Raw genomic sequence first — 27,840 nt, forward strand, 5'->3', positions numbered from 1 at the left:
TTAAGTACTTACCATACTTAATTCAACTCGAAATAAATAGAAATGTGTATGAAACTTAAAATCTACGAATGTCTAACATAAATGTAGTAAAGAGGTAGAAGTTATATAAAAAGATATCATTAACATAGAAAAATGGCAGGCAGGCTCTAATCTTCTTCATGCCCAAGAAATAACGGAACGTAGACAGCTACTTATGTTTTAAAGATAGTGCCTATGTCTTTACTTAAAGTAAACATTGCGAAAGCATCATATTAGGCTGCAGGCAACATTTAAAAGATTTCAAACACAATTGCTGGCTACATCAAAGGTCATTCAATTAAAGTTATTATCGTGACGTGACTGAATTGAGCGTCTAGTCAATCGAAATTGTTGAAAACTAAATACCTACTTCGAGCTTTAAAGCACCTTAGTTTCGAGCGATTAGGGAGGCCGTTGATCTAATTTTCTACAGCAATTACAATGCAAATGAGAGACCTTAGTTGTGCACGTCTCTTATTAATAACCACGGTCGCACAGCGGATGCGCTGCCGTGTTGTACATAAACTATGTATGTATATGTTCTATGTACAAGTACCAACGTTTGGTAACCTTTGAGTTTGTCACGTGCTTTGGTGCATTCCAAATTTGTGTAAATAACATAGATGACTTTTTCTATTCGCTTCGATATGCTAATCTTTTGACCATGTCGCACAACAACAGAATGAACTCGGTAATGCTTGTATTCATTAACCACAAACCTCCTCCTCCGTTTGTTTGTAACAAATATAACATAACACATTACTAAAAGTCTCTAAACTAAATACTATTTGATTAAAAACAGCAAATAAGAACCTACCGCTTGTTTGTGTTACCTAGCCTCTCAAGTTCGTGGTCCGGGTTCAGCCCCATGTTACGTACGCGCTTCGAAACATACATTCGTACTACAACAAGCTATAAATAAGATAACATCGATAAGTTAGAACTTTATATCTAGAAAACGAATCGTCAATTTCAAAACGGGACACCCAATTTCATGGCACAGTGTTCTATTACTGCTTATTTTAGGACAACAATACGAGATAATGCATTATTAAAGTACCTACTTATAATCAATTTACAGATAAAACCTGTAAATCTATCTGTAAATTCTCAGGCGTGCCTAGATCGTAATCCTTCGTTTTTAAGATCGCGCAGTAACCAAATCGCGATATCCTGGTAGAATTGTACCAAAGGATGACTAAGCAAATTGATATTTTAAATAGAACTGCCGTTTAGAGGTTGGCATGTCAAGGTTGCTTCCCTTACCGAAATGTAATCTGAGATGTTTGCTCTTCTTAATGTCATTGACATTTCAATTACTCGTACCTATTTTAAGATTTTCCGCCATTTCGACAATTCCAAGTTGCCTTTCCAACCGTCTAATTCAATAAACTTTTAACTTTTTATGTTTATCCGTTATTATAACAATTTGAATGTCCAGTTTACTAATCTATGGTTCAGTCGCACTGCATTTCCATCAGTGATGTGCGAATTAAAGCTAAGCTAATCAAGTAAGATGCTCATGATTCAATGTTATGAAGATGCGCTACGTGAGGTAGGTAGCTTACAAATAAGATGCGCGACTGATGAGTAGTTATATAAATATTGTTTTTGGTGTATTTATCTATTATCATCGGAGGTTCCTTTCCACATAGATCTGTGTTTTTCAAAGTGTGGTACATCTTTTAATATAGTATATTTGTTTACTTAAATTAAATTCTTATTAATATATGACTTTGACTAGCCATATCCTACCTGTGCCTATATAAAAATCCGGTGTCTCATGATATCCGTCTACTCATATTAATATATCTCCGGACTACTTAACCGATTTTAATGAACTTTTGCACTTATATTCCATTGTAGAGATCTTTTTTTGTAGCCAGTTATCGTCTGCCGGGCCCACTTACGTAATTACACATATTATTAGTTATGCTTCCTTGTTTTCAATATTTTAGCTACTTTATAGGTATATAAGATTCTTATAGTTACTCTGTATACCTTTCGTGTTTATAGATTGTATCGTATTACTTACGTTGCAGGTAAGCATTTCTCTTGAGAAATATTTTTTTATTGGAAATAAGGTTGCGTGTCGCACGCGTGTAACTTTAGATCGTATGGGATAATATTCAATGTTACTACTCCATTTTAAAAAGTAAGATTTAAATTCAATAATGCGATATTGTTTGTAATATAAATCGTCATCAACTCATTTCTGTTCCACCGTTGGGCATTTGTCTCCTTTCAAAATAAGTATTTATGCCATAGTCACTCACGCTGGCCATGCAAATATGTATAAGGACTAAGCATAACCTCGAGAACAATTTTTATCAATCTCTTTGGCAGATTTCTTTTATTTCAGATTCAGATAATTAATTTGTAATAAACATATACATTACTCTGAAATAAAAGATGTGTGCCTAAAAGTAGGATGGCCCACCAGACCACCAGCGTGGGCAGCAGAATTTCTAAAATGACTAAGCTATGACTGCATTTTACTCAGACGTCGTATAGTACTACCGCCACACCTACTTCTACCTCACAACAGCAGTGTTAAGCGTTGTTGTGTTCTGGTTTGAAGGGTGTGGTAAGGGACAAACTTATCAAGGCGTTCCAGTTTAGTCCTTAGTAGCTTTGCATCTGTGGCCGACCTCAGGTAGGAATATCTAATCATATCTGGGGTTGATTACGGATGTCCATGGGCGGCAGTAGCCACTTACCAGCAGGTGGACTACATGCTCGTCTACTTGCCTATATTATAAAAAGAAACACAACTGTTCAACCTTAATCAGCTACGCATTATGTATATCAATATAAACAGTGCGGAAACAATAAAAAAATTGTGATTAGCAATAATATGTGGAGCTTTGATGTGTACACCTGTATCTGTCATCAACCACTCCCTTGACTATTAAAACATTTGATGACTATGACAAGCACATTATAGTGGGCTGTACAATCTAATTTGCATAAAATCCTTCCTTGGTACACAGATGACTGCATTACATATACAATTAGCATCTGTACATTATAATGCTAAGTAGTATTCATAAGGTTAGAATTATGTAATATATTCATAAGAGGATCTAGTAGGCGAGATATATGAATAGAAACCGGAGATTGATACGGAAAACGCTCCTCTAAATATGAACCTTTCGAAGTTATTTATATATATGAGACGTGACTCCGTATTTAGATTTGACAACATCAGTACAAATGAGTGCCTCTTTTTGGATTGTAGGGTGTAAGGGAGTGTCCCTGTAGTTCCGGGACCAGAATAGGGCTACGGTATCCCCTGCCTGTCGTAAGAGGCGACTAAAAGGGGCTTCCGGGGTTGCGGGTGGCGAGAGTGGGAGCTCGAACCGCCTGGACAGCGACCCCGGGAAGGACGGCGGTATGTGTGGTCGCATATCGTCGTGCACATCAGACGGAGTGGCGAGCACCACGCTCACCTGGGCGGTGCCCGACGGGGCAACGCGCTAAGAGGACTCCGGTTGCGTTCCTTTGGAGATCCCGGAGTCGCCGAGGACGGCCACCGGGGGGGTTTTAGTGCGGTAAGAATCCCACATAACCCCGTGTCGGTCCCACGGCATAGGGTACCTTTTGAAGGTTTCCCCCTCGTAAAGAAAAAAAAAGTACAAATGAGTAGTTCCAACTTAATCTTCTAGAACAACAATACATCTGTGATCGTTTTTTGGTAGATTCTTTTCCATAACTGTTAATACATAATAATGATTTACGATGTATCGCAGGAGAGTATGGAAGAAACATAAGTAGATATAAACAAAATATGTGTACAAAAATGTTCAATTTATTGTTAGTTCGTCTAACACTCGATAAAATTATGAAATATAACATTTTAGTTGAGAGCTTAAACACGAAATAAAGATTAGGTACATTTTGTTCACCACATCCACTTATTACATATTAGGCTTAGAATTCATGGAGCGTTTCAACCGCCTTTAAACGCGGACGCGAAACTGTAATACTCGTAAAATATGAAAATGTATTTCAAAGATAAATTTCATTTTCACAGTGCAAAGTATTTCGGCGACGTGCGCGATTTTCTGTCGTTTCCGCTGCAAAAGTAAACAGCCTATATCGGTTTTTTTTTCTGTCCTACGCTTCTACATAACTGTGGCGATTATATAACCACCCGCGCGCGGCGATGGTAGAAAAACGCTCCGTGAATTCTCACTCTTAGAGTTACAGATACAGTTCTATGCAATTGTAAAATAAGTAGCATTTTGTCTGTTTACATATAATATAATGTCTGTTTGTGTCAAACAATATTCTCGTAAATCATCGGTGAAACACGCTCGTCAACTAATTGAAAAATCTGTTCTTAGAAAAACCACTATTTGTCTGACTATTTGTATTCTTGTTATAATAATGAGCTATGAATGTAGAGAGCATTGGATACTTTTATCCTTAGATTACATTACATCTCATATTTGTATATATTATTGAAAAATATGTCCTTTAATGTAAATTATTTATCGTAATGCTATTGTACTTTTGTGCAATGTTCTTTGGCTGTTAATATTAGGGGATATATTTATATGTATGTTATGTAAATTTTATTACGATGCAGTAGAATATGTTAAATAATGAATGTTTGTGCAATTCTCATTATAATGAAATATGAATAAAGCATCAAGTCGTCGTATGGAAACATAGAAAAAAATAAAATGAAGTTCTGGTCATTTAATCTTTGATGATGCTTTTATTGGCCATTACACTAATTTTATTTTTTTGTATCTTGTACGCATTCTTATTGAGTGTTTATTTTGGCTCTGCTAGGATTTATTGACTTCAGATTTGGTTTCGCGATTAACCGGATTGACTTTACACGTGATTTTATAGGACTCTATCATTTTTACCGAGTCGCGTACTAATATCGTCGATCGGATCGTGAAAGAGTGAGAGAAACAAACAGAATTATCACATAGAGCCGTATGGAAACTCAGATATAACCGATAGTGGGTTTTGTCTGTGCGCTGTTTGAGGTTCATTTCCACGCGGCCGGGCAGCTTGTTGCCCTTGTACGTACAATTGATGAACTCAAAGTCGTCCAACGTGACGTTTTTATTGCTCTCGTCACGAACACAAACGTGCCAATTCTGCGGCGCCCCTGCTGTAAACTTTACATTCCTCGTTTCCGAGTCCAAGCTGACGTTGAAATAAATAATCAAGTGACCACACTTCCTATTTATGAACAGATCATTCTTGTAGAATATCAGATTATCCGGCTCGATGAATTTGGGATCTGGAAGACGGACCTTGAATTCCTGGCACACGTTTTTGGCTAGATTTATTAGTTTAATGCTGTGATTGTTGGTGTCGGCCACGTAGAGGTACTTCCCGTCCGCGCTGACAGATAAACCGGAAGGTTCATTGAACTTCGCATTTTCCGTACTCTCTAGCATGATCGGATTCATTGTTGTGACTTTCTGCGGGCCGATGTCCACTTTTTTTATTTTGTGGTTGTACGTATCTGCTACGTACAATGTTTTGTTGCTGTCACAAAATGTAACTCCTAAAGGATGTTGGAATTTTGCATTTTGTCCAACGTCATCAACGTCACCAAAAGCGAAAAGATCCTGAAAATTTTAATATTTTTATATTAGAATTCACTGATGCTAGGATTGGGTTAATTACTAAGAGGATATGATATACTCCTGAAAGTACTTAAAATTTAATGAATAAAAAATTACATACCAATGGATTGCGATCTCCTCCACATACTGTGTGAACTTGTCCTGTATTTAGCATCATTTTTCTAATTGAAGAACTTTCGGAGTCAGCTATGAAGAGTTCCGGCGAGGTACCTAAGATATGGATTGAAATTGTCTAATTCAATGTTCGATGTAGTATAAAATATCTACGTTAGTATGAAAAACTACGTTGTTAAAGAGGACAAGGTTCTCGGACGCTTAGAAACTTTTAGGGCAAATAGAAGTTCAATCTTTTTATACAATTTTGCATATTTTTATAAAAAAATATTTATAGTGGTGTTTGTTCGTGCTAAAATATCGATACCTCGCTGAGAACAGACGACTGTTCATGGAGAGTACCGAATACGCGAGTAAGCACATTCTGATGTATGCGCCTATTCGTTTATATTCGGCGAGTGTGTACATGTTCCACACAAGAGTGTGTACGTGTTCCATACGAGAGTGTGTACATGTTCCATACAAGAGTGTGTACATGTTCCATACAAGAGTGTGTACATGTTCCATACAAGAGTGTGTACATGTTCCATACAAGAGTGTGTACATGTTCCATACAAGAGTGTGTACATGTTCCATACGAGAGTGTCTACATGTTCCATACGAGAGTGTGTACGTGTTCCATACAAGAGTGTGTACACGTTCCATACAGGAGTGTGTACACGTTCCATACAAGAGTGTGTACTGACCGTTGCGCAGCGCGAGGCCGGAGGGCTGCGCGAAGGCGGCGCTGGCGGGGTAGGCGGAGTTGCGCGCCGCCTCCGCGCCCGAGCCCGCCACGCACATGCACGTACCTGCACACCAACGATTGTATCAATAAAAGATGCTTTCTTTTTAGGGTTACGTACCCAAAGGGTAATAACGAAACCCTATCACTAAGACTTCTCTGTCTATCCGTCTGTCCGTCTGTCTAAAGGCTATATCACCGGAACCGTAATAGATAGACACATGATTTTTTTACAGAGGATGCATAACGGTGGACGCTATAACAACAAATACTAAAAATAAAATAAAGTTGAATATAAAAGGGGATCTCCATACAACAGACCGGGTATTTTTCGGCATTTTACAATCTAACTGTTAAACCGTACTAGGAAGACGGTTGACATTTTTATAATCCGTTTATAATTGGTATTATAATAAATACAAATAAGAACCATAAAACTAATAAGAACCATAAACTATTTTAAAATATAATAGTTATTTTAATTTTATTATACGTTGCTTACATATCATTCGTCATCACCCCAACGCCATCTTTTTTGTGTCACATAACTAAGTATTTATGAAAATAATAAAATGAATAAATAAGTAAAAAATAATTAACATTTGGTGACACAGAAGCCTTCAGCATTCCGTATCAAGCTATCTATATTTCGCATTCACGTAATCGTGGAATAAATATATTAACTTAATTCATGTATGCATAACATTCGATAGACATAGTCATTTGACAAATTGACAAAGCGTGTATTTCACTTGCGTGTCGTAGGCGGAAGGGGCGAGTGTTGCCACCTTATTTAGATACATTAAAAAATATTAGTGTTGATAGCCAACAAAAAAGTTAAAATATCTATTATAGCCACAACATTTAAATAATTAATATGTCTCAAATGTATGAGAGCAGTATAGAGTATAGATAGATAATATTGTGAAAAATATATTTATTTTATCCATTCCATAAGGTTATAAAATATCAAGTAATGTAATAAAAATTAATTACCTTCAGTATATGTTTTATATTTCCACCATATAGTAGTATCAAGGAAGAGCGCCCAAATTTGATGCGAACCAGCGCAAGCTATTAGAAGCACCCGGCGTTTCTCATCCTTCTTGTCCTTATCGGCTGCAAATAAAATTAACTAATTCAGACACATAATGATAATCACAGACCTGTATCTAAAACAAAAACAGGTCTGTGATGATAAAAAACACTGTGAGCCGTCACGGGACGCCTGGCAGATGTGCAACATCGACATTATTTTGTAAAAGTAAAGCAGAAAGAGCATATTGTGATAGGAACTAAATATGTCATAATGATAAAATAAAATATTACGATTTTTGCGCATGGCGACGCGTCGCCACACCGTACACACTACTGCATATAGACTGTATATATATATACCATCGTATAGCGTGGCGACGTCACGCGACGTAGCGTAGCCACGGCATGCGTCGCCACGCCAGAAATTTGTTTTACGTGCGGCTATAGATGTTTCACATCAAAAATATGAGTATTTTGAATGAATTTATAAATTTCTAGAAATAAAAAAGGGCACAAATTGGATAGATGTATTAACGTTACACTGTACTGTACATACAAGATTAATCATAGTAAAGTTCTTATTATATTTATTTTTTACCTAATTTTCCTGAGGGAAAAAATAATTATTGGTACCTTTTCTTAGCATACCACAGAAGAATGTTTACGTAACTAACCTTTGCCCTCCTCCTTTTTATCATCTTTATCTTTATCGGGCTTAGCTTGTCCCGGGGGTGGCGGGGGAGCGGCGGGGCCGCCAGGCGGGGGCGGCGGCGGCGGCCGCACCGACATGTCCATGTCGGGCGTGCTGTACAGCAGCACGTCCCAGGGAGACGACAGGGCTTGCATGCCGAGGCATTTGCCACCTGGGAAGTGAGGAAAGTAACAATTGTTGACAGTATCATAGATAAGTATAGATATCTCACCACGTTGTTAATGAAGGAAGCCATTAAATGGTTAAACGGCTGACAGAATTGTCAGCCGATAAATTACATCAGATAATATTATTATACCTCATACCACATTATTACTAATCTTAACAAAACACTAAACAGTTACAACCATGCACAAACATTAGCTTGCTGAAACAGCTCTGAAAATAGTCATTAAAAAAAACTAAAAACAAACGAATAGTTCATAAAAAATAATGTTACCTAAATCTCCAAAGGTAGACTGCTCCCCTGTACCAGCGAGCACCTCCACGGTGCCGTCGTCGAGGTGCAGCGCGCGCACCGCGTGGTTGTTGGTGTCGCACACGGCCAGCACCGTGCCCGTCAGCCAGCACACGCCCTGCGGCGAGTTGAACAGCGCCTCGCTTATTTCTGGAAACAATTTTTCAAAAATAATTTTTGGAAGTAAATATTTTTGAGCTTTGTAACTGTTTTCGTAACGCTGGAGAGTTACGCCGGGGCGTTATGATACAATAATAAATGTTAAAGGTTCACAGATATAATGTTATGACATGATGTACCATCATTTTGTAATATTTGTTTATTATGTAAAAAAGTAGTACCTTGCAGATTTACACATTGATAAAGCACTCTTTTTTGTATACAATTGATTTTGTATATGACGACGACCATCCACATACTAAGAATTAAGTTGGCGAAATGGTTGTATATGAAATAAGAATTAAAAAAAAAATACTTGTAATATGTAAAATGCTTACTGCCATCTTTAAAACCGGGTTCCGGGCCGCCTATAATACGCAGAATAGTTCCAGAGCAATCTGTGAGTAGTATTCGATGGTGACCCGTATCTGATATAGCGAGGAAGGGCTCCTCTGTCCGGCCGCGGTAGAACGGGTTTATTGTGACCTAGGGTCGACAAATAAGAAAGAGATAATCATATGTAAGTGATAACATTTCAGACAAAAACAAAGTGGACATGAGTAGAACTTCATTTTTCAACAACCTTCAAAGTTTGATAAGAATCTACTCCTTGATATAACCAGTAAATTTAACAAATGGCGTTAATTAAATGAATTTGATAGGTGCGGAATTCTGACAGGCTATTAACAGGCTTTTTTTGGTTTACTGAAGGGTATCTTATGGTTATAAAAATAGATTTGAATACATTTAACTAAAGTTGCCAGAATAACTACTTTTACAAGTTATAAAAAAGATATCTATATATTACAGTTTAGAACTACCTCAACATGTATAGAAAACGTTTATAAATAATTATGAAATTAAATACAAAAGAACTTACCTTACCAGGGAAGCTCAACACATCACTTTCTTTGGATTTTAAGTGCTTCATAGGGGCAACTGGTATAGGAGCAGTTGAAATCCGAGTGCTAAAATGGCGTAATGCATTGCTCACATACCAAACTAGTTCGTTCTTGTGCCCTTCCCCAGTTAAAACAAACAGGGGCTTATTGCCAGGTCCTGAAAAAATAATGAACGTAACTTTATAATAGATTGACATTTAAATAAAAAACGAAACAAACTCCTAAGCTAGGAATCGCATTAACTACTAACCTACTAATACACCTCTGATTTTTCAAAGTTACATGTTTTACATTAGAAATTGATTATAGCTTGTTTTACGGTGAAGGATAACATTGTGAGGAAATCTTCATGCTTGACAGCTCTTTAAAAAATATTTTTCGACCGGGTGTGATGTTTATGAATATGATTTTAGCCAGATGGTGGGCTATACCCCAAGCCCTGAAAGTACATATGCTCAGCAGTGGGCCAGTAATGAGTGATGACATACAAAATAAATCACTTATTAATGTGATATTTATTGCTATAATAGTATTCACTATTAGTACTAGTATAATGTTGAATATTTTACAATTATGCAAATTTTTTTTTTTATTATAATATAAGAGTAGCAGACGAGCATGCAGTCCGCCTGATGGTAAGTGGCTACTGTCGCCCATGGACATCTGTAATCAACCCCAGATAGGATTAGATATTCCTACCTGAGGTCGGCCACAGATGCGCCGCTACCCCTGAGGACTAAGCTGGAACGCCTCGGAAAAGTCTGTCTCCCTTACCACACCCTTCAAACCGGAACACAGCAGCGCCTAATACTGCTGTTATAAGGTAGAAATAGGTGTGGCGGTGGTGCCGCCGGAGTCGAACCACAAAGGGTTCTACCACCTTCAAAATTGTGAGGATCGTAGTCATTCTGTATAATGTAGTTAATAACAATTGCGGATTGATGTTGTAATAGTTTACATACACTAACATGTAGAGGCTGTTCAATGCATTGTGAATAAGTGACTCATATTCATAGAACCAGTTAACAGATACATAATCATAAGTACATACTTGATACCGTAGAATGACATGATATGATATAAACAACATGCAGGAAAACTAATGGTTTTTCATTAATAGAAGAATTATTTATAAGTAGAAGAAATATTTAACTACTTCTTTTGTATGTACTTGCATGTTTGATACTCACTATTTGCTCATAGCTCCTACCGTATTATTAGAATACAATTTTTGGGATAGGTGTTGTCTACAATGATTTTATGTTTAAAATAGACTGTCACTGTAATTTAGAATCAATGACTTTTAATAAGTGTAATTTGAAATAAAATGAATAAATTTGAAATGTAATTTGCAATTTGCATTTATAATACCTGGATGTTTTTGAACTACACCTATTCACAATAAATTTTATATGTATTATATTCTATGTGTTATGCCAAAAAATATACATATATATGTAGCATTTCACATCTTTAACCTGAGTTTATTATAATTATATTATTTAAAAGCTTGAGCTTTACCATACCCAATATAAACAAGGTGGGCCTTTAACCTGAGTTATACATATCAAGTATATTATTGAAAGATTTGAACTATATCATACCCAATATAAGCAAGGTGGGCCAACAGCGTATACCAAGAGAATCCCAGATGGTGCAGTCCGAGTCATTAATCACAGGATGGTGGATGTTGTACCTTTGTACCGCTGACAGTACATTCTTTGTTGCCTTCTCATTGGTGAATTTTGCACAGTGCACACCAATCTGAAATTGAATTAAAATAACCATGATGAGTTGAATGTACACCTTGATTGACTTAAAAAGACCTCCAATTGAAGTACTTTTTTATCTTTATCCATCACATTTTTCTTTTTATTTTTGTGATGAATCTTTATCAATATCTTTGAAAATAAAAATTCAATATTTTAATAAAGTATTTTACAAGTCAGTTTTAAACTGTTATTAAAAATCAAATACAGCTTATAAATAAATAAGTAAATTACAATTTATATTTCTATAATTTCACATACATGTAAGAACCAATAATATTGCATGTACTAATATCAAAAATTCAATGTATTTTAATTACCATACTTCAAAGACTTTCAAAGATAGGTATCATACCACAACTAAACCACTCTCCACGCTGTACAGCTTCTCCAGATGTGCCAGGTCTGGCAACACATGGTAGCAGTTGATGCAGCAGTACGTCCAGAAGTCCAGCACCACAATCTTATCAGAACAATGTTGAGCCAGTGATAGCGGTTCCGACACATTCACCCATTCACTATCTGGAAGTATGAAATATGATGTAGACTTATACAAGACAGACATAATAAAATAAAATGTGATGGAGTGGGACTATATTATGTAGGAGCTGGTATATAATATCTCATACATAAATGTATGGATGACATTGTTTACATTACTATTGCATCGATCCTATTGTGTTACAGATTCTCCTGAAGTGAAACCTTTGTAGTGATATGCTGCTCGCACACAGTCACAGTGCACAGTCAGTTCATTAAGTAATTCGAAATGTTTTAACAGAACCAACATAAGAAATTTTTATGAGTATTAAATGGCAATTTAGCAAGGATACATACTTTTCTTAAAATCCTCCACGGGATTTACAACAGCATATACTTTTCTTATGTGATTGCTAATCAAAGAATCGCGTTCAGAACTAGTGGCCGATACAATAGCGTCAGTTAAATCCATACATGACTGAGCTACAAAATCCAATGGACTGGACTCCATGGTTTTAATTTAATACAATTAAATAAACTTTGATATTGCACATAAACTGCCTTAACGTAAGCCGATTTATAAAAATGCTGCTAATTATAACAATAACTGTACATTACAGCTATAATATGCAAATCTCTAATGTTTAGCTTAGCAAATCAGCGAAAAATCGCACGTCAGTTAGACATTGACAAATAGTTGTCAATTTGACAATGACATTCATTTCACGTGGAATAATAACCGTAAGTAACGTTCGGAAATATCTAAGGGAAATTTACACATTTTTTTTGAGACGAGGAGGCTTTTTTTAAGTCTTCAATAATAACTATTGATTCTGAAATTAATTTAATATACCTTGAAATAAATATTTTATTTATAGTTTTCTTGTATATTTTGTAAATAAGTCCTTTTTTAGTTTATAGTTTATTTTATTTTATTACATAAAATTTCCAGTGTTAGAATTCTATTCAAATTATTTTATTATTAGCATTATTTTAATAAATTATTTCATATACCTTCAATATAAAATTAATTAAAATATTAAATACCCTGGAAGAGGGGGAGGATGCTAGTGTGGGATGCTACGTGTGTCGACACACTGGCTCCTTCTCACCTCCAGGCGTCTTCCTCTGGCGCGGGGGCGGCGGCTACAGCTGCTGAAAGCACCAAACGTCGTAAATATATTAGTTTATGCACTAACTATATATTTGTGGCGTTTGGTGTTGAAACTTTGGGTCCATGGGGTCCGGATGCTTATCAGCTGTTTAAACAGCTGTCAACTCGTTTGGTCGACGTCTCTGGGGACCCGAGAGCTGGCATACATTTCGCTCAAAGGATTGGTATAGCAATCCAGAGAGGAAATGCTGCCAGCGTCTTGGGAACCTTGCCCAAAGACAGTGATGGTGACAATTTTTTATGGTAGTGTTTTTGTTTTTATATTTTTGTTTTTCATTTTTGTATATATGTAAATTTTGTAAATAAGTTGTTTTATATTTATAGTTTAATTTATTTCTTTTAATTTTCTGTAAGTTTAATTATAATTGTAAATATTAATGTTTTTTCGAATTAAAAAAAAAAAAAAAAATTAAAATAGAAATATAAATTATATTTAATGGAATTAGAGCATGTACGTACTGCTACGCCGTCCAACACAAATCAAATTAACAAACAAATTATATCATTCTCCTTCAAACAAAGTGGATTATGCAACTTTTGTAACTTACTTTGTAAACTAGGTTTTCAATATTACACATATGAACTTTGACCTGTTTTAGAACACAATGATATATTCAATAATTTTGTTTTGTATTGTAAAAAGTAGGTCAATGAGCTGTGTAATGAAAATGATAATGTCAATTGTCAAATTGTCAAACGTCAAATTCTCAAAACAAAAGTGCCAGATTTACACTAACACGATATTTGCATTTATTTTGAAGAATAGTATTTAGTATACTTAGCTATTTACAGAATAAGATTCAGATAAACAGAGTAGGTGGAATTTTCATTAAATATTATACGGGTACAGCTGCATGTTTAACATATTTAGTGTTGAGTGACATTTGTTTACAAAACATTTTCACTATTGTTCTATCTGCGCCGTGACTTTCAAATCTTTCGATCTCATGTCTCGGTTACATCTTTAACGGATATTTAATATTAAGTTAACGTTTTAGATTGTCTTACTGCCAGTAGTAACAAAATTATGAATGAATATGGATGCCATGTTTGATATTTGTTACCTATCAGCTGACGGTAACACTATTGAGCCAGATGATATTCCTAAGACAAAAGAAAATGTATGGGTTTTGGGACGGAAATACAGCGCTATACAAGGTATTTTATGTAAATTTTTTAGCATTTCCGAATTTATGCAATTTTATTTTATGTAACCACTATTCATTGTTTAATTTTCGACATATTGTAGTTTATTACCTTATTTACGTAATTTTCAGACTTGGAACGCATAAGACGTGATATAAGCTCGATAATCTGGTGTACATATAGAAAGGGCTTTGTTCCTATTGGAGATGAAGGGCTCACTTCAGATAAAGGATGGGGTTGTATGCTGCGGTGTGGACAGATGGTACTTGGGATGGCATTGGTCAGAATCCACCTGTCAGCAGACTGGGTTTGGACACCAGAGACTAGGTATGATTAATAAACTAAAAACTAATATAATAAATGCATATCTAACTTAATATAGATAGAATAAGATGCAACTATATCATTATTACGTCAATCTGGTTGTTAATTAAAATGCAGTTTTATTTTTAATTATTATGAATAGAAATATTATGAATACATTTAATGAAAGTATATGATTATGTTGGGTGCCCATTTGACAAGTTATCTCTTTTTATTATCTTTTATTAAATCAAAGTTATATCTAAAGGTTATTTTGATAAAAAGCTGAATATAGAGATGACACAGTGAGTTCTTAGATTTCTAATCAATGCTGTTGTAGAGATCCAACATATTTGAAGATAGTGCAGCGATTTGAAGAAAGGAAACAGGCTCCATACTCCATCCATCAAGTAGCATTAATGGGCGCATCTGAAGGCAAGGATGTTGGACAATGGTTTGGGCCCAATACTGTTGCACAGGTTTTAAGGTGAGGCGAAACATAATTAAAAAGTATGAATATAAATCTATGCAAATTAAATATTCCGTATAACTAATCATTTTATTCTGCTATATTATATTCATGACTAATTATTTTATAAGAAAGGATGTGATGGTACTTATTATTTCAACTGGATGAGTTTAAATGGAGTGTTTTTTTTGCAGAAAACTAGCTGTTTATGATAAATGGAGTTCATTAGTGATTCATGTAGCTCTCGACAATACTGTTGTTAAGGAAGATATATGTAAGTATTTTCTTAGTCCTATAATAAAATAAATCTGTTCTTTTAAGTAAATTTATGCATTTTAATACTGATGTTTGAAGTTGCCAATGAAGTTAAAAGTGAAGCCAATCGGTTTTCTATTAAAATATGGAATAAAACAGAAAACGCTCCTCCATATCCATTAATGTCTTTATTAATTTTATACAACAGGACAGACCAATAAATATTTTTACTTAATACCTCAAGATTTCATCAAGATTATATATGTGAATTTTTAATATATTTGCAGTGCAACAATGCATAGTTAAGCACGATCAAGGAGACTCTTCAAGTGCCTCAGACAATGTACTGATATCAGATTGGATGCCACTTTTACTCATAGTGCCGCTTAGGCTTGGACTTAGTGAAATTAATCCTGTATATATTGATGGACTTAAGGTAAGATTACTTTTATTCTATTAGACTTGACTTGCACCATTAAATTTCTTCTCTCTCGATATTTTTGGTCAAATTTCCGCAATCGATTATGTTATGCCTATGATGAGGTTATATATTGTTGTTATTGGTATTGTTTATATTTACTACATCTTGTATTAGTATACTAATATAGTGTATTAGTTAGTCTGTGTATATCACAAAAAGAAAGAAAGTCGGCAGGCGGACTGCTCTTCAAAAATTAGTTGAGCGCCGCCAATACATACTCCGTGTTGCACAGGATGGACGCCCGCAGCGTAGGCCGTACGGAGCGGACGTTCGCTACGTACAAACGCGCTAGTTTTAGCCAGTGGTGGCTCTAGCAAAAGTTTTAGGTGGTGCGAATCACATGGTCGTAGCTCCTGGCGACGTACTTTTTTTTAAGTCGCATCCTATAGTTACGCTATAGAATATATGTGTTGCAGCCAAGTATCTTAAGCAGCCGTTCAATTAACAGTCTAGCCTCTTTATTAAACAGTGACGCTCGTGTGTTTTTGGCGCCCCTCGTGCGGTCGCACTGCTCGCACCGCCCTGGGGCTGCCCCTGGTTTTAGCAAACACCTTTAGTCTGTTGCCGGTGCCGCAGTTTATAACGACTGGCGAGATAGGTTACAGAACAGACTACTGTATCAAAAAGCAATACAGTTCAAAAGCGTAATCGTAGCCTGAGATTTTTTTATGTTTCAGATGTGCTTCCAATGCCCTCAATCGATTGGTGTGATTGGTGGGAAGCCTAACCAGGCTTTGTATTTGATTGGCTGTGTAGGCGATGAAGTTATATATTTAGACCCACACACAACCCAGAGATCCGGATTGGTAGAGGTATAATAACATTATCATTGAGTATTTTATGATAACCATATTGGTGTACACTTAAAATTTTAAATAATATGTAAAATAGCAATAGATGTTTATTACTGCTTAAAATAAGAAGTGAAACAATTAACTTTTAGATTTCGTACTAATGGAGGTTAATTAGAAAAGTCTATCTAATGACTTTGGTAATTGGCTGATTGCTCTACCATTATCAAGCTTAATAGTAGGTAATTAATGGCGAGACCACGTTTATCATTTATTTTATTGATTATGGCAGCATTTTGATAAGTCAGGCAAATTATACATTACATTTATATGAGTTAGATTGAAGTATGTAACACAGCAAATATTATTTAAATCTCGAGAAGCCATCATTACTGAAAATATATTTTTTACTTTTCGTATTTTTTAGGAGTGGTTAGAGTTTTACTCTATTGTAATTAATAAATCAGCCAATTTATTAATTACAATAGAGTAATATGCTTTTGATCATGATGATGATGATGGTGATTAATTTATAAAGTATACGATATTTTCAGAACAAAATGACTGATGAACAGAAAGAAATGGACTGTACATATCATTGTAAATATGCTTCTCGAATACCAATGCTTGCCATGGATCCATCCGTTGCTGTAGTGAGTAAATATTTTTGTGAATTGTTTAAAATCGAAGTATCGTAATTTTTATTTATTTTAAACACAAATAGGTAGCTTTTTTCTCTTTCAATATTTGATCTAAAACAAAATAAAAGTATATTTTATAATAATGTTTTATAATCTTAGAAAGTACTATAAAGATTTTGATGCAACTTTCATTAAAGAACAGAGATAGGCACTAATTTTATTAAGTATAACACTATTATTATTTTATGCCTCGACTGAGCGTGTTATCGTCACGCGTAAGCAGTAAATATAATACTTAATAAAAACATTTCTCATGATTTACAGTGCTTCCTTTGTCGAACGCGCAGTGATTTCGATCAGCTTTGCAACACTTTTGAACAAAATTTGATGAAAGAGAGCCAGCCCTTGTTTGAAATCTGTGAAAAGCGGCCTTCACACTGGGGTCCAAGTACCAATGACATCGATTTACAATATACATCGCTTTTTAATGGTATGTAATGTTCTTACCATATTGGTTTTATTGGTTGTATTATTGTATATCCTTGTGATACGAATGCGGTGGTACCATTCTCATTTTATTACCTCTTTGTAGTAGTGGTGTAATGTACTCTGGTATGAAGATTGGCAGCATAGGAAAATATGAATTAATGATAATAACTGAAGCTTTGACTGGGTCCTTGAGTTTAGGATCGCACAGATAGAACTTATATTCCGTTTCGGAATGGTATAGTCCGCGCCAAACTGCTAGTCCGCTCCGAATATTGAAACGAGTCGCGTCGCAATAAGTTTGGCGCGGACTATAACAGAATTTCTTAAGCAACTGTGTCCACGTGACAATGCCATCAATCTCGATAATCGTCCACTCCAAATGTCTAATCTATCCATTTAACATCAATGGTATTTTTTGTTTCTAATGAACAAGATATAAAAAGTAAAGTTTGACCACCATAACTTACTATTGTCATGTGTGATGGTTAAAAATTGAACTTTTATTTCAGATCTTGAAGATGTCGATCGTCAATTCGATGATTCGGACGAGGAGTTTGAAATTCTATGAGTGTCATAGATGTCTATAGAGTTCTGTTATTTTATCACTTTAATATATTAAAAGTACATCACAAAATATTTTTATTGTTTTATGTTGATTTGAATTAGTTTAGTTAACGAACTAGCGTGCACAATAGCGTAAAGGCACAGTATTTGAAAACGAAGTCATCTTATTATGTGCCTGATTGCACTAATTTCAGTGGGAAATATTTAACCCCATGAATGTATGCTGAAATACGTTAAATAATTACATGACGCTTATTAGTTTAGTATAAAAGTAGGTAGCTACAAGTGTTCATTCGCTGAGAAATGCCATTTTTATAAAGGCATGTTCATAATATGATTTGTTGGGGTCAGTTGTTCCGTCATTATGAAAAATAGTAAATGGTATAAGATAACGGAAGAAAGTATTTCTAATAACGAACTCAAGTATACTCTATTATTCACAATCCGGGAAGGCATGGGATTAATCTTATTTAAATACAACGTATCTCTTCTATACACTACCATTTAATAATGTTTTTCTGGCATTGAGTTTCCTAGCCCGCGTGAATAAAGAATACCATTGGGATAGGTATGTTATCGCTACAATTATTAACAGATTTTCTAACGAAACTGTTAATATTATTAACAAAGTGCTGCTTTGAAAAGTATGTATAGTATTACGTGAAGTGTATTTTAAATTACGAAAATTATATTTTCAGTGCCTTTATATGAAATAAAGAGCGTGTAATCTTTATAATCTTGTTTTGCGTAATAAATATTTTTTAATAATAATTATATTCTCATTTACCTTTACGATTACTCGTAGTCGTACTTTTATGTTTAATACCCTTTAATACCAAAATGTTTTGATTGTACTTATTTGCTTTGTAGCGGTACTTGCTCAATGGCGCTATTTGTTGACGTTCGTGGTAACGTGCAACGTGCGTTATTTAAGGCATTATTAAAATTAATTGTCAGTTGTGACACAGACATTCAATTTTATTTTATAACATAACTTTAATAAAAAATGAAAAAATAAATATTTAAATCCTTACTAATATTATAAATCCGAAAGTAACTCTCTCTGTCTGTCTGTCTGTCTCTTCTTCACGGCTACACCATGGCTACACCACTGAACCGATTTGAATGGAATTTTGTACAAAGATAGTCTGAGACCCGAGAAAGGACATAGGATAGTTTTTATCTCGGAAATCCCACCAGAACGGACCCCAGTAGCGGTGGGTCGTTGAAGTTTTTTCGGTCAACGAAACGTCAACGTTAATTTCCATTGATCAACTAGTTGATCAACTAGTTAATTTCGTCAACGAGTTAACGTGTTACTAATTTCAACTGGCATCAATAATAAACGGTTTTTAACTATGCTGCAACGATCAACGCTTCTCTACTGAAGTGCAGTAAATGTTATTTTAGAAACAATTTGACGTAGTGCGTGTTATTAAATATCAATATCAAGAATTGATATAAATATCAATTCTTGATATTTATAATTATAATTATTTATTAGGAAATAATTCGATATGTTCTACATAATTGGAGTTCAAATTATGCTATTATACCGACAATCAAGCTCGTCTGCTACTCGTATATTATAAAAAAAAATTAACGTAAGTTTAATTCTAAACAAAATACAATTTTACGTTGAAAATAACGAAACGTTCCGTTTAACGTCGTTGACGTAACGTTGATTCGTTGAACGGTTGATTTAACTTGTTCGTTGATTCAACGACCACCGTTTCAAAATACAATTTACGTTGAAAGTAACGAAACGTTCCGTTTAACGTCGTTGACGTAACGTTGATTCGTTGAACGGTTGATTTAACTTGTTCGTTGATTCAACGACCACCGTTTCAAAATACAATTTACGTTGAAAGTAACGAAACGTTCCGTTCAACGTCGTTGACGTATTTAACTAGTTAATTTCTATTGGGTTAACGTTGATTCGTTGAAAGTGAATCAACGGTTGATTTAACTAGTTCGTTGATTCAACGACCACCGCTAGACCCCAGTAATGGATCGATTCAGTGAATCGATCTTTCAACCCAGAAGATTGAAATTAGATTTTCGATTTTAGATTTTACCTACAGTTACTTTACTTATCCATTAGTTGATCATCTATCTATTTATATAAAAATGAATATTTGTCTATATACATTTTATAGAATCGGAAACTATGCATTTGATCAAGTGATGATCTTTTGCAGAGTTGTTGTCCATGAGCCCACGAAGGTTTGGGAGTTGGTACATTGATCTATAACCTGAAGATACGCCACAAGCGGGCAAAACTTGAAACATACAAAATACGTTAAGTGGTGTAAAACGAGTTGAAACGACTCCAGTCGCTCTCGCGCGTAGTAATACACACGAATGTCACTGAACACGTTAAACGTCATTATTTTGAATTTTAAGCCTCAAAATGACTTCTTGTGCAATGCGTAAATGCAAAAATTATGCTCGAAAAAGAAACAAACTTCATGGAATCACCTATCACACGTAAATGAAGAGAAATTATTAAATTTTGTTTATTTTTCGTGTTCGATCCGCCATGATTACGTGAGTAACCAGAAAGAGACAAAGTATGTTTTTGTGAATGAAAGTGATAAAGACGCAAAATGCATGGTCATAGATCAACAGAACAGAAGTGACATTTTATTGAATCTGACGATGTTCATATGTCGTATGTTATAGTTTAAAATCCCAATGCTTAATTTTTATATTAGTGTGTTTTTAGTCAAAATATAACTTTTTATAGTTTATTTTAATAAAATAAAATCGATATATGGGAAATTCTGTATCCTAATCTCTAAATTTCCTTCGATACCTGTGGTAAATAATAAAAAATATTACCATAAAATTTATATAGGATAGTATACGGTATTTTAAAATTTCTTTAATTGAATAAATATTTCAATCATTAAGGTCGTATTTCTTAAACATAATTTAATAAGCAATCTTTGTATAGCCAGAAATAAATCCTCAAAAAGACCACGGTAAAATTAGAATCTTATATATAAAATTCTCATGTCACAATGTTAGTTACTGTACCTACTCCTGCGAAACGGCTTTACTGATTTTCACCAAAATTTATATGCATATTCAGTAAGTCTGAGAATTGGCTACTATCTATTTTTCATATCTCTTAAGTGATAAGGGTTGTTCACCCTTAACATTTTTTTTATTTATATGGCAACACAATGTTTGCTGGGACAGCTAGTACATTTATAAAATGTACACAACTTTGCAATTAATGGTCGTGTGTAAAATAAAACTGATAATAATAAACGCCACAAACGGCTTATTAGTAAGTTCTTTTTTTGAATTCTTGACAAATAAAAACATTTTTAGAGAAAATTTACGAATAAATAACTAATACTGCGTAATTTACATAATAAATAAATAACTATTTCAAATATTTTAGAGACATTTTAGCACGGAGACGTGGCAAAACTTTTTTACGCAACTATTTCAATTCTCAAAACTGGGTACATTTTCTTGTTAGGAGTGAGTAATATTTACTAATCTATGATAATAAATATAAACAATTTTTAAATCGTATATTTTAAACCAGTCGATACATCTGTATAGATACATTCTTTCAAATTATATTTTTATATAATAATAATTTATTTAGTTAAACTGTACTATAACATTTCTACGTAAACGATACTAAAACTATTATCGACAGTTTTGGACATTTTTTACCTTCTGTTCCATTATTTCTTTGTCTTTGACAAGCATGCGGATCAATGGGAAAGCCACCATACGTCCCGTTTTTAACGGGACAGTCCCTTTTTTCGATGCTTCGTGCCGTTGTCTCCGAAATGAACCGTTACCATTGTTAATGAAGTAACAGTAAATAGTATAATTGTGAAAAAAAACATGGGGTGCTCCATTTATCAGTTTTCATAAAGCGCCCCACATTTTTTGCACAATTATACTATTTACTGTTCCTTAAATGATACTTATATTGAAAATTATTTTCTACTTTTTAGTTAATTTTATCATAAAAGCGTGTTTTTTATTATTTTTAACTATATTTTTTCAAGTAAAAAGTATTTGACAAAAAAAATCGATGTCCCGTTTTGACTGAAGTAATCATTGGTCACTATATTCCATGGTCAATATTTATGTTTGCGTACACTTGAAACGCAAGGTCAAACACTAGTTGTCTTTTTTTATCACATTGTTCTAATAGCTCTGTCCCTTATAGAACATTTGTCTATGTAGTTAAAGGTAAGTAAAATAAAAAACGTGCATGTGTGCTATCAAAGCAGTTTCGCTCAAGTTTTCTCTCAAGTTAGTGGGCGTATAACATGTCTAGTATAAAATGTCATTGGAGTTGGTAAGAATAATTTCGACAGATGGCACCACTGTCATTCCAATGAAAGTACGAATTTTCTGTTTTATGTATGTCATATTATATCTTTAAAATGCGGGCGAAGCCGCGGGCACCACTAGTATAAAATATAAAACAATGTATCGCGTTGTTGCGTAGTTTTTGGCGACAATAAAACAATTGCCTATTTAAAATCCTGAGTGAAATAAAATAACAATATTTTAAAAGACCATTTATTTTGGTATACTTTAATGTAGGCATACACAGGCAATAGGTATACGAGAGACAAAATGTTAAAATTATATTTATCAAAAACAGTTGTTACATAATAATATACCTTATGCTTCCAAAAAGAAGAGAAATACATAGTTTAAAAGATTTAATACCGTTTTGAAAACTTTTTCATTCACCTGCACTCCGAATAATGGCACACTGCCGAATTTAACACATTAAAATTCAATAGCTGGATATTACCTTAAGATGATAACAAACATTTTTTTATAAAAGAAAATATAAATACAATAAAATATGCAGTATAAATAGGAGACGCATAAATAAGACACAAAATTTAGGACAACATTTTGGGACAAATTATTTCCTTAATAATTTAGCAATCCACTCACCTTAATTTAGTTCTAACGATTAAAAGCTATTGTTAATAATTTGATTTGAGACGGCCGATATTTTCAAAAACATACAACGACAAATACGCCAAAACTTATTATTTGGCACCAAATCGTAATATATGGTTCTATGGATTACCTCAAGTACTTCAATGTTTTCATTTATAAATAGCAGCTTCAGACGATTATTGGAAACATTAGATCAAATAGGAGTATGACTTGGCCCCAATTACATGAAGACATACAACTCTAATTTAGTTTGACCCTTGCTGATACATACTTTCACTTTCACACATTAGTTATTTTACTTAGTGCCTGAAACCTGACAAAAATGTTCGAAAAATTTGTTTTAAATGTACAAGAATGTTTTTAAGACATGTTTACAAAAATATTACTGTACTTTGCCCCTTGATACTTTTATCACAACTAAATAGATTTTTCTAAAATCACATTTTTATTGTACATAAAATAATGCATAATATTATGATGCTTTATTAAATGAAGATGTAAGATAAAATGACTAGCACCAAAGGTAAATTAAATATGTATATCATCAATATAGTATACATGCTAAATATTATGTTACATTTGGATGCCTAACATGGGTAAAGATTGTAACATACATTTAACATCCCATTCTCCATAAGAGGAAAAGCTCAAATATTGAATGGATTGGATGGTTTAAACCCATTTTTTACTATCTTATACTGATATTTCTTTATTGTGATAGATTCAGGATAGCTTATTTAACAAACAACAATCTAATATACACCTGTACCACCACAGCATTGCATGTTGGTAAGGTAAAAACAATGTAAATTATTGAAAAATTTATATTAAAATACTGAATATATCATGTCATATAGAGGAGTAAATTATAGAATGCCATTTATACAGACATATTAGTAGTCTTTGGCTATTAAAGATAAAGTAATTAAAAACCTTTTAGGTAAGAACCCATTTCACAATCACAACCATCCATAAATCTTAAACTTTGGGATTCAAAAACATTACATCTAAGATATATTAACATTTAAAAATATATATGTCACTCTTTTTCTACTTGGACATCTATTTACACATCTATTACCATTTTGGAACTACAGATTATTAAATTTCTAACATCGACAGTTACACATTTAGGGAACTCCAAAAATCCTACAAAATAATGTCTATTCAAATGTACTTTGAAGAAAGAATAATTTTACGTTTTTACTATGAAAGATGCTTTTCCAATTTTTATATACATACTTACATCATTCAAGTTGAAGAAGTACATACAAATTAAGTACAATTTATTGAAATATTAATCTTCTCACACTAACTGATAGAATATATTTTAAAATGTACATTATAAATTGTCCAAATTTTACAGAAATTGTTATTTGCATAATTAAAATTTCATATTGATGATAATTCGAATAAAAAGACCAGCACATTGCTCTTACTACAATGCTTATGAAATTGGAACACTAACATTTACTGAGAACTCGATACAGCAATTTTATTATTGAGGAAATTAATTATTAAAACTGTAATGTTGTCTACTGATCCTCTATAATAGGCTTGCAGTGTTAAGCTCTTGGCTCCATAATCAGGTTCATCCAATCGCTCTTTAATAAATTTAATAGCCTCTTCATTTGTAAATGTGTCCCAGAGTCCATCGGAAGCAAGAATGAGGAACATTGGTTTGTGGTCATCGAGGTTAAAGGTTAGTATGTCCGGGTCAGCAATAACAAATTTCTTGTCTTTCAGAGGATAGTCGCCCATGGCACGTGAGGTTGCCAAAATACCTGCTACTCTCCATACTCCATTAAAAGCTATGTAACCCCCAGCAGCTTCAATCCTCTTTTGCTCTCGAACCTAAAGAAAAGAAAATATATAATTTGAAAAGTATATAGAAAATAGAAAAATATATAGCTTATGCTTTTAACAATTCAGTATTTTATAAGCTGTATACAGTATATTTACTGGCATTTTGGTATTATTATTTACAATGAATACTCTTAAATTCATCAATTCAATATGCATTGTTGCAAATCTTTTCCAAGTAGATATGACGTCTATTCATAAATGATTAACTTCTATAAATCATACATAATGTAAGCTTTAATCTATATCTGATTTATCCACTCAAGTCTACTACTACTATTCGACTACTGCCAACAAATTCAACGTGGTTATCATTTCCTAAAATATAAGATGATGTCATGTAACCACATGCAATCTGGACAATATTTATTATGACAGTGTAATAATATAATTTGCACAACAATGACTTATGAATTTTACACACCCTCCTATACATATTTGCTAATCTTTTAAGTTAAAGATAAAAAGCAGAAATAATATTATTTATACGACATATTTTATATTTTATTGTTTATATTTTTTTATGTAACATAGGAGTTCCAGACGAGTATGAAGTCCACCTGATGGTAAGTGGGTAGGTACTGCCGCCCAAGGACGTCTGTAATCAACGCCAGATAGGATAAGATATGATAGACTTGAGTTCGGCTGTCACAGATGCGCCGCTACCCCTCAGGATTAAGCTGGTATGCCTTGGAAAAGTATTTCTCCCTTACCATACCCTTCCACCCACCGCTGATATTAGACAGAAATAGGTGTGGCGGTGCCGCCGCCGGAGTTGAACCACAAAGGGTTTTACCACCTTCATACTAAGTATATATCTTGAGTCATCTCAAGAGATTAACTAGTTATTTTTCCTGTCTTTATCAATTCTTATCTTATGACAAGATCAACATCTATTTTCTCTCATATTTTCTTAGCAAATAAGTGTCTTATGAAACAAGAGATAGTATTATTTGAATAACAAGTATTATATAAACTTTTATAATCATGCCCCACTATAGCGCAATTATTATCACATTCAGAAACCAGATTGTGTTTGAAGATTAGACTTATTAGAATGAAATCTTTGAAATTTTCTATGTGTTGAGAAAGTATTTAAAGTAAATGATGGGGCTATCACATAATTGTGGCCCAGGCTTATCCTTCAGGTGGTGATCACCCAGTAGGTGTCACACCTAATTTAATATTATCCTGCTCCTCCCCTATAGACACATTCCATTTATCCAATACCATTTTTAATTAGCCACAGATTGTGCTTGTAAACAGGAAATTAATTAAATACCTAGTTTTTTTTTTAGTACAGAATAATATCAATTTCAACTTTTGAAAGCTACCCTTATCAACAGGCTATGACATAATATTGGCAACCCCTCTTTCTTTTAAGTATGATATGTATGTAACAAATCAACAAATGAATCCCAGGTAAAAATTGTTAACTTTACTATTATATCTTACTAAAATAAAATAGTAGAAGAAAAAATTTATGTTAAGTATAATTACCTGTTGTGGCTTATGATCAAATGATACCGGAATAGCATTGCCGCGTGAATCACACATCACTCCCCTAGAGTCACCAACATTAGCCACAATGAGGTAGTTATCTTCCAGTACAGCAATCAGAGCAGTAGTGCCTGCCACATTCATGGAACGCTTTGCAGCCTCCACCAACAGCCTGTCGGCAGCCAGGACCTCATCTGTGAGAAGCTTGCCAAAATTGATTTTTCCCTTGTCCACATAACTTGCCAGTGGTATGTTCACATTCTTAACCGGTTTGCCACCAGACCTCACCTCTCTGGTTATAGGCCTCGCTTTAGTAAGTTGTGCCAGAAGTTGAGGATCAGTGATTTCCTTTCTTGAAGTGTCATCTGCTGTGCTCGCAGACTTCTTAAAGCTTGTCTTCCTCTCTACATTTGTGTTAGTTTCTGGCTCCTTTGGCTTGGGTTCTTCTGGGGTTTCTTTAGGTGGGGTTATGACCTTTCCTTCTTTAAAAGCACTGAGTTCCACCACCTTGTTGTGAAGATTTTGTATTAGGTGGTCCTTGGCGTAGTTAGCTGCAAATTCTCCACCGTGACCGTCGAAAATGGCAAACAGGGATATGCCAGTGTTATTTATGTTTTCGTTTATGATAAATTTATCTTCCATGTGCATTCTGCGTCCTTTGATTGCATAAACCGCACTTAGCGTACCTTTCAATTCCCAACTTTGCTTATCGGCTTCGGAACCCTCGAGAAGTTTCATTCTTTGGACTGCATTCATAGGATTCATGGCCTGGGATAGCCTGCTTAACAACGTCCGACTCCATAGTTCAATAGTTTGAAGATACATAAAGAATATAATTATAGCCAACGTGAATATCACCACTTCTGATCGCAGTAAATAAAGGCGCACCATTTTCCATAAATAGCTCACGGGAGTATCAAACGCAACGCCACTAGTAAAACGTGAGAATATCTTCATAAACGAAAGATATGTTTGATGTAACACTCTATCTTCTAATTCGTCTTCCATATCCTCCGCAAACAAATTAAAGTTTAAGCAATAAAACACTTTCAAACAAAAATATCACAACTGTACTGCAGTATCTGCAGTTTTTATAACTGACAAATAAATTGATTGACGTTTGACAATTGACATTCAAGCATCCATGTAAAAAATAAAGTTGTAAAGGAAACCGCCCAATATCGATTTTTGAACAAGCACAGATT

General features: G+C 34.1%; 3 protein-coding genes across 5 annotated transcripts in view; 1 reads left to right on the forward strand and 2 right to left on the reverse strand.

Moving 5' to 3' along the window:
• The window catches only part of LOC140747680 (protein phosphatase 1L), a 238,542-nt gene extending 210,702 nt beyond the window's left edge, over positions 1-27,840 (reverse strand). The window contains exons 1-2 of one of the 2 annotated variants that reach the window (XR_012102894.1): positions 26,636-27,840; positions 24,206-25,126 (exon numbers count right to left, since the gene is read on the reverse strand). Coding sequence is in view for 1 of the 2 variants with exons in the window: in XM_073080213.1 (XP_072936314.1) it covers positions 24,743-25,126; positions 26,636-27,643 (1,392 nt within the window). In the remaining variant the exon portion in view is untranslated. Of the gene's footprint in view, positions 1-22,859; positions 25,127-26,635 lie in introns of those variants that run through there. The other variant, XM_073080213.1, reaches the window with a different exon arrangement.
• LOC140747802 (NHL repeat-containing protein 2) lies at positions 3,812-12,665 on the reverse strand. The gene is made up of 11 exons (XM_073080422.1): positions 12,352-12,665; positions 11,870-12,036; positions 11,350-11,509; positions 9,724-9,902; positions 9,182-9,329; positions 8,667-8,834; positions 8,190-8,378; positions 7,474-7,596; positions 6,440-6,544; positions 5,740-5,849; positions 3,812-5,621 (listed from the first exon to the last, which is right to left on the reverse strand). The coding sequence occupies exons 1-11, from the start codon at positions 12,503-12,505 to the stop codon at positions 4,818-4,820; spliced, it is 2,307 nt and encodes a 768-aa protein (XP_072936523.1). The 5' UTR covers positions 12,506-12,665; the 3' UTR covers positions 3,812-4,817.
• On the forward strand, positions 13,848-18,379 carry Atg4a (Autophagy-related 4a). Of its 2 annotated transcripts, none has more exons than XM_073080214.1 (10): positions 13,848-13,981; positions 14,167-14,326; positions 14,446-14,641; positions 14,958-15,104; positions 15,281-15,360; positions 15,629-15,777; positions 16,500-16,634; positions 17,168-17,266; positions 17,579-17,744; positions 18,253-18,379. In XM_073080214.1, exons 2-10 carry the CDS (start codon positions 14,200-14,202, stop codon positions 18,309-18,311), a joined length of 1,158 nt encoding a protein of 385 aa, XP_072936315.1. In that variant the 5' UTR covers positions 13,848-13,981; positions 14,167-14,199; the 3' UTR covers positions 18,312-18,379. The 2 variants fall into 2 exon arrangements, with proteins under 2 accessions (XP_072936315.1, XP_072936316.1); XM_073080215.1 differs by having other exon boundaries at positions 13,855-14,012.

Source organism: Epargyreus clarus, unplaced genomic scaffold (genome assembly GCF_041222505.1).
Source record: "Epargyreus clarus isolate Ecla_fem2 unplaced genomic scaffold, WU_Ecla_fem_2.2 ptg000015l, whole genome shotgun sequence".
Taxonomy (NCBI): domain Eukaryota; kingdom Metazoa; phylum Arthropoda; class Insecta; order Lepidoptera; family Hesperiidae; genus Epargyreus; species Epargyreus clarus.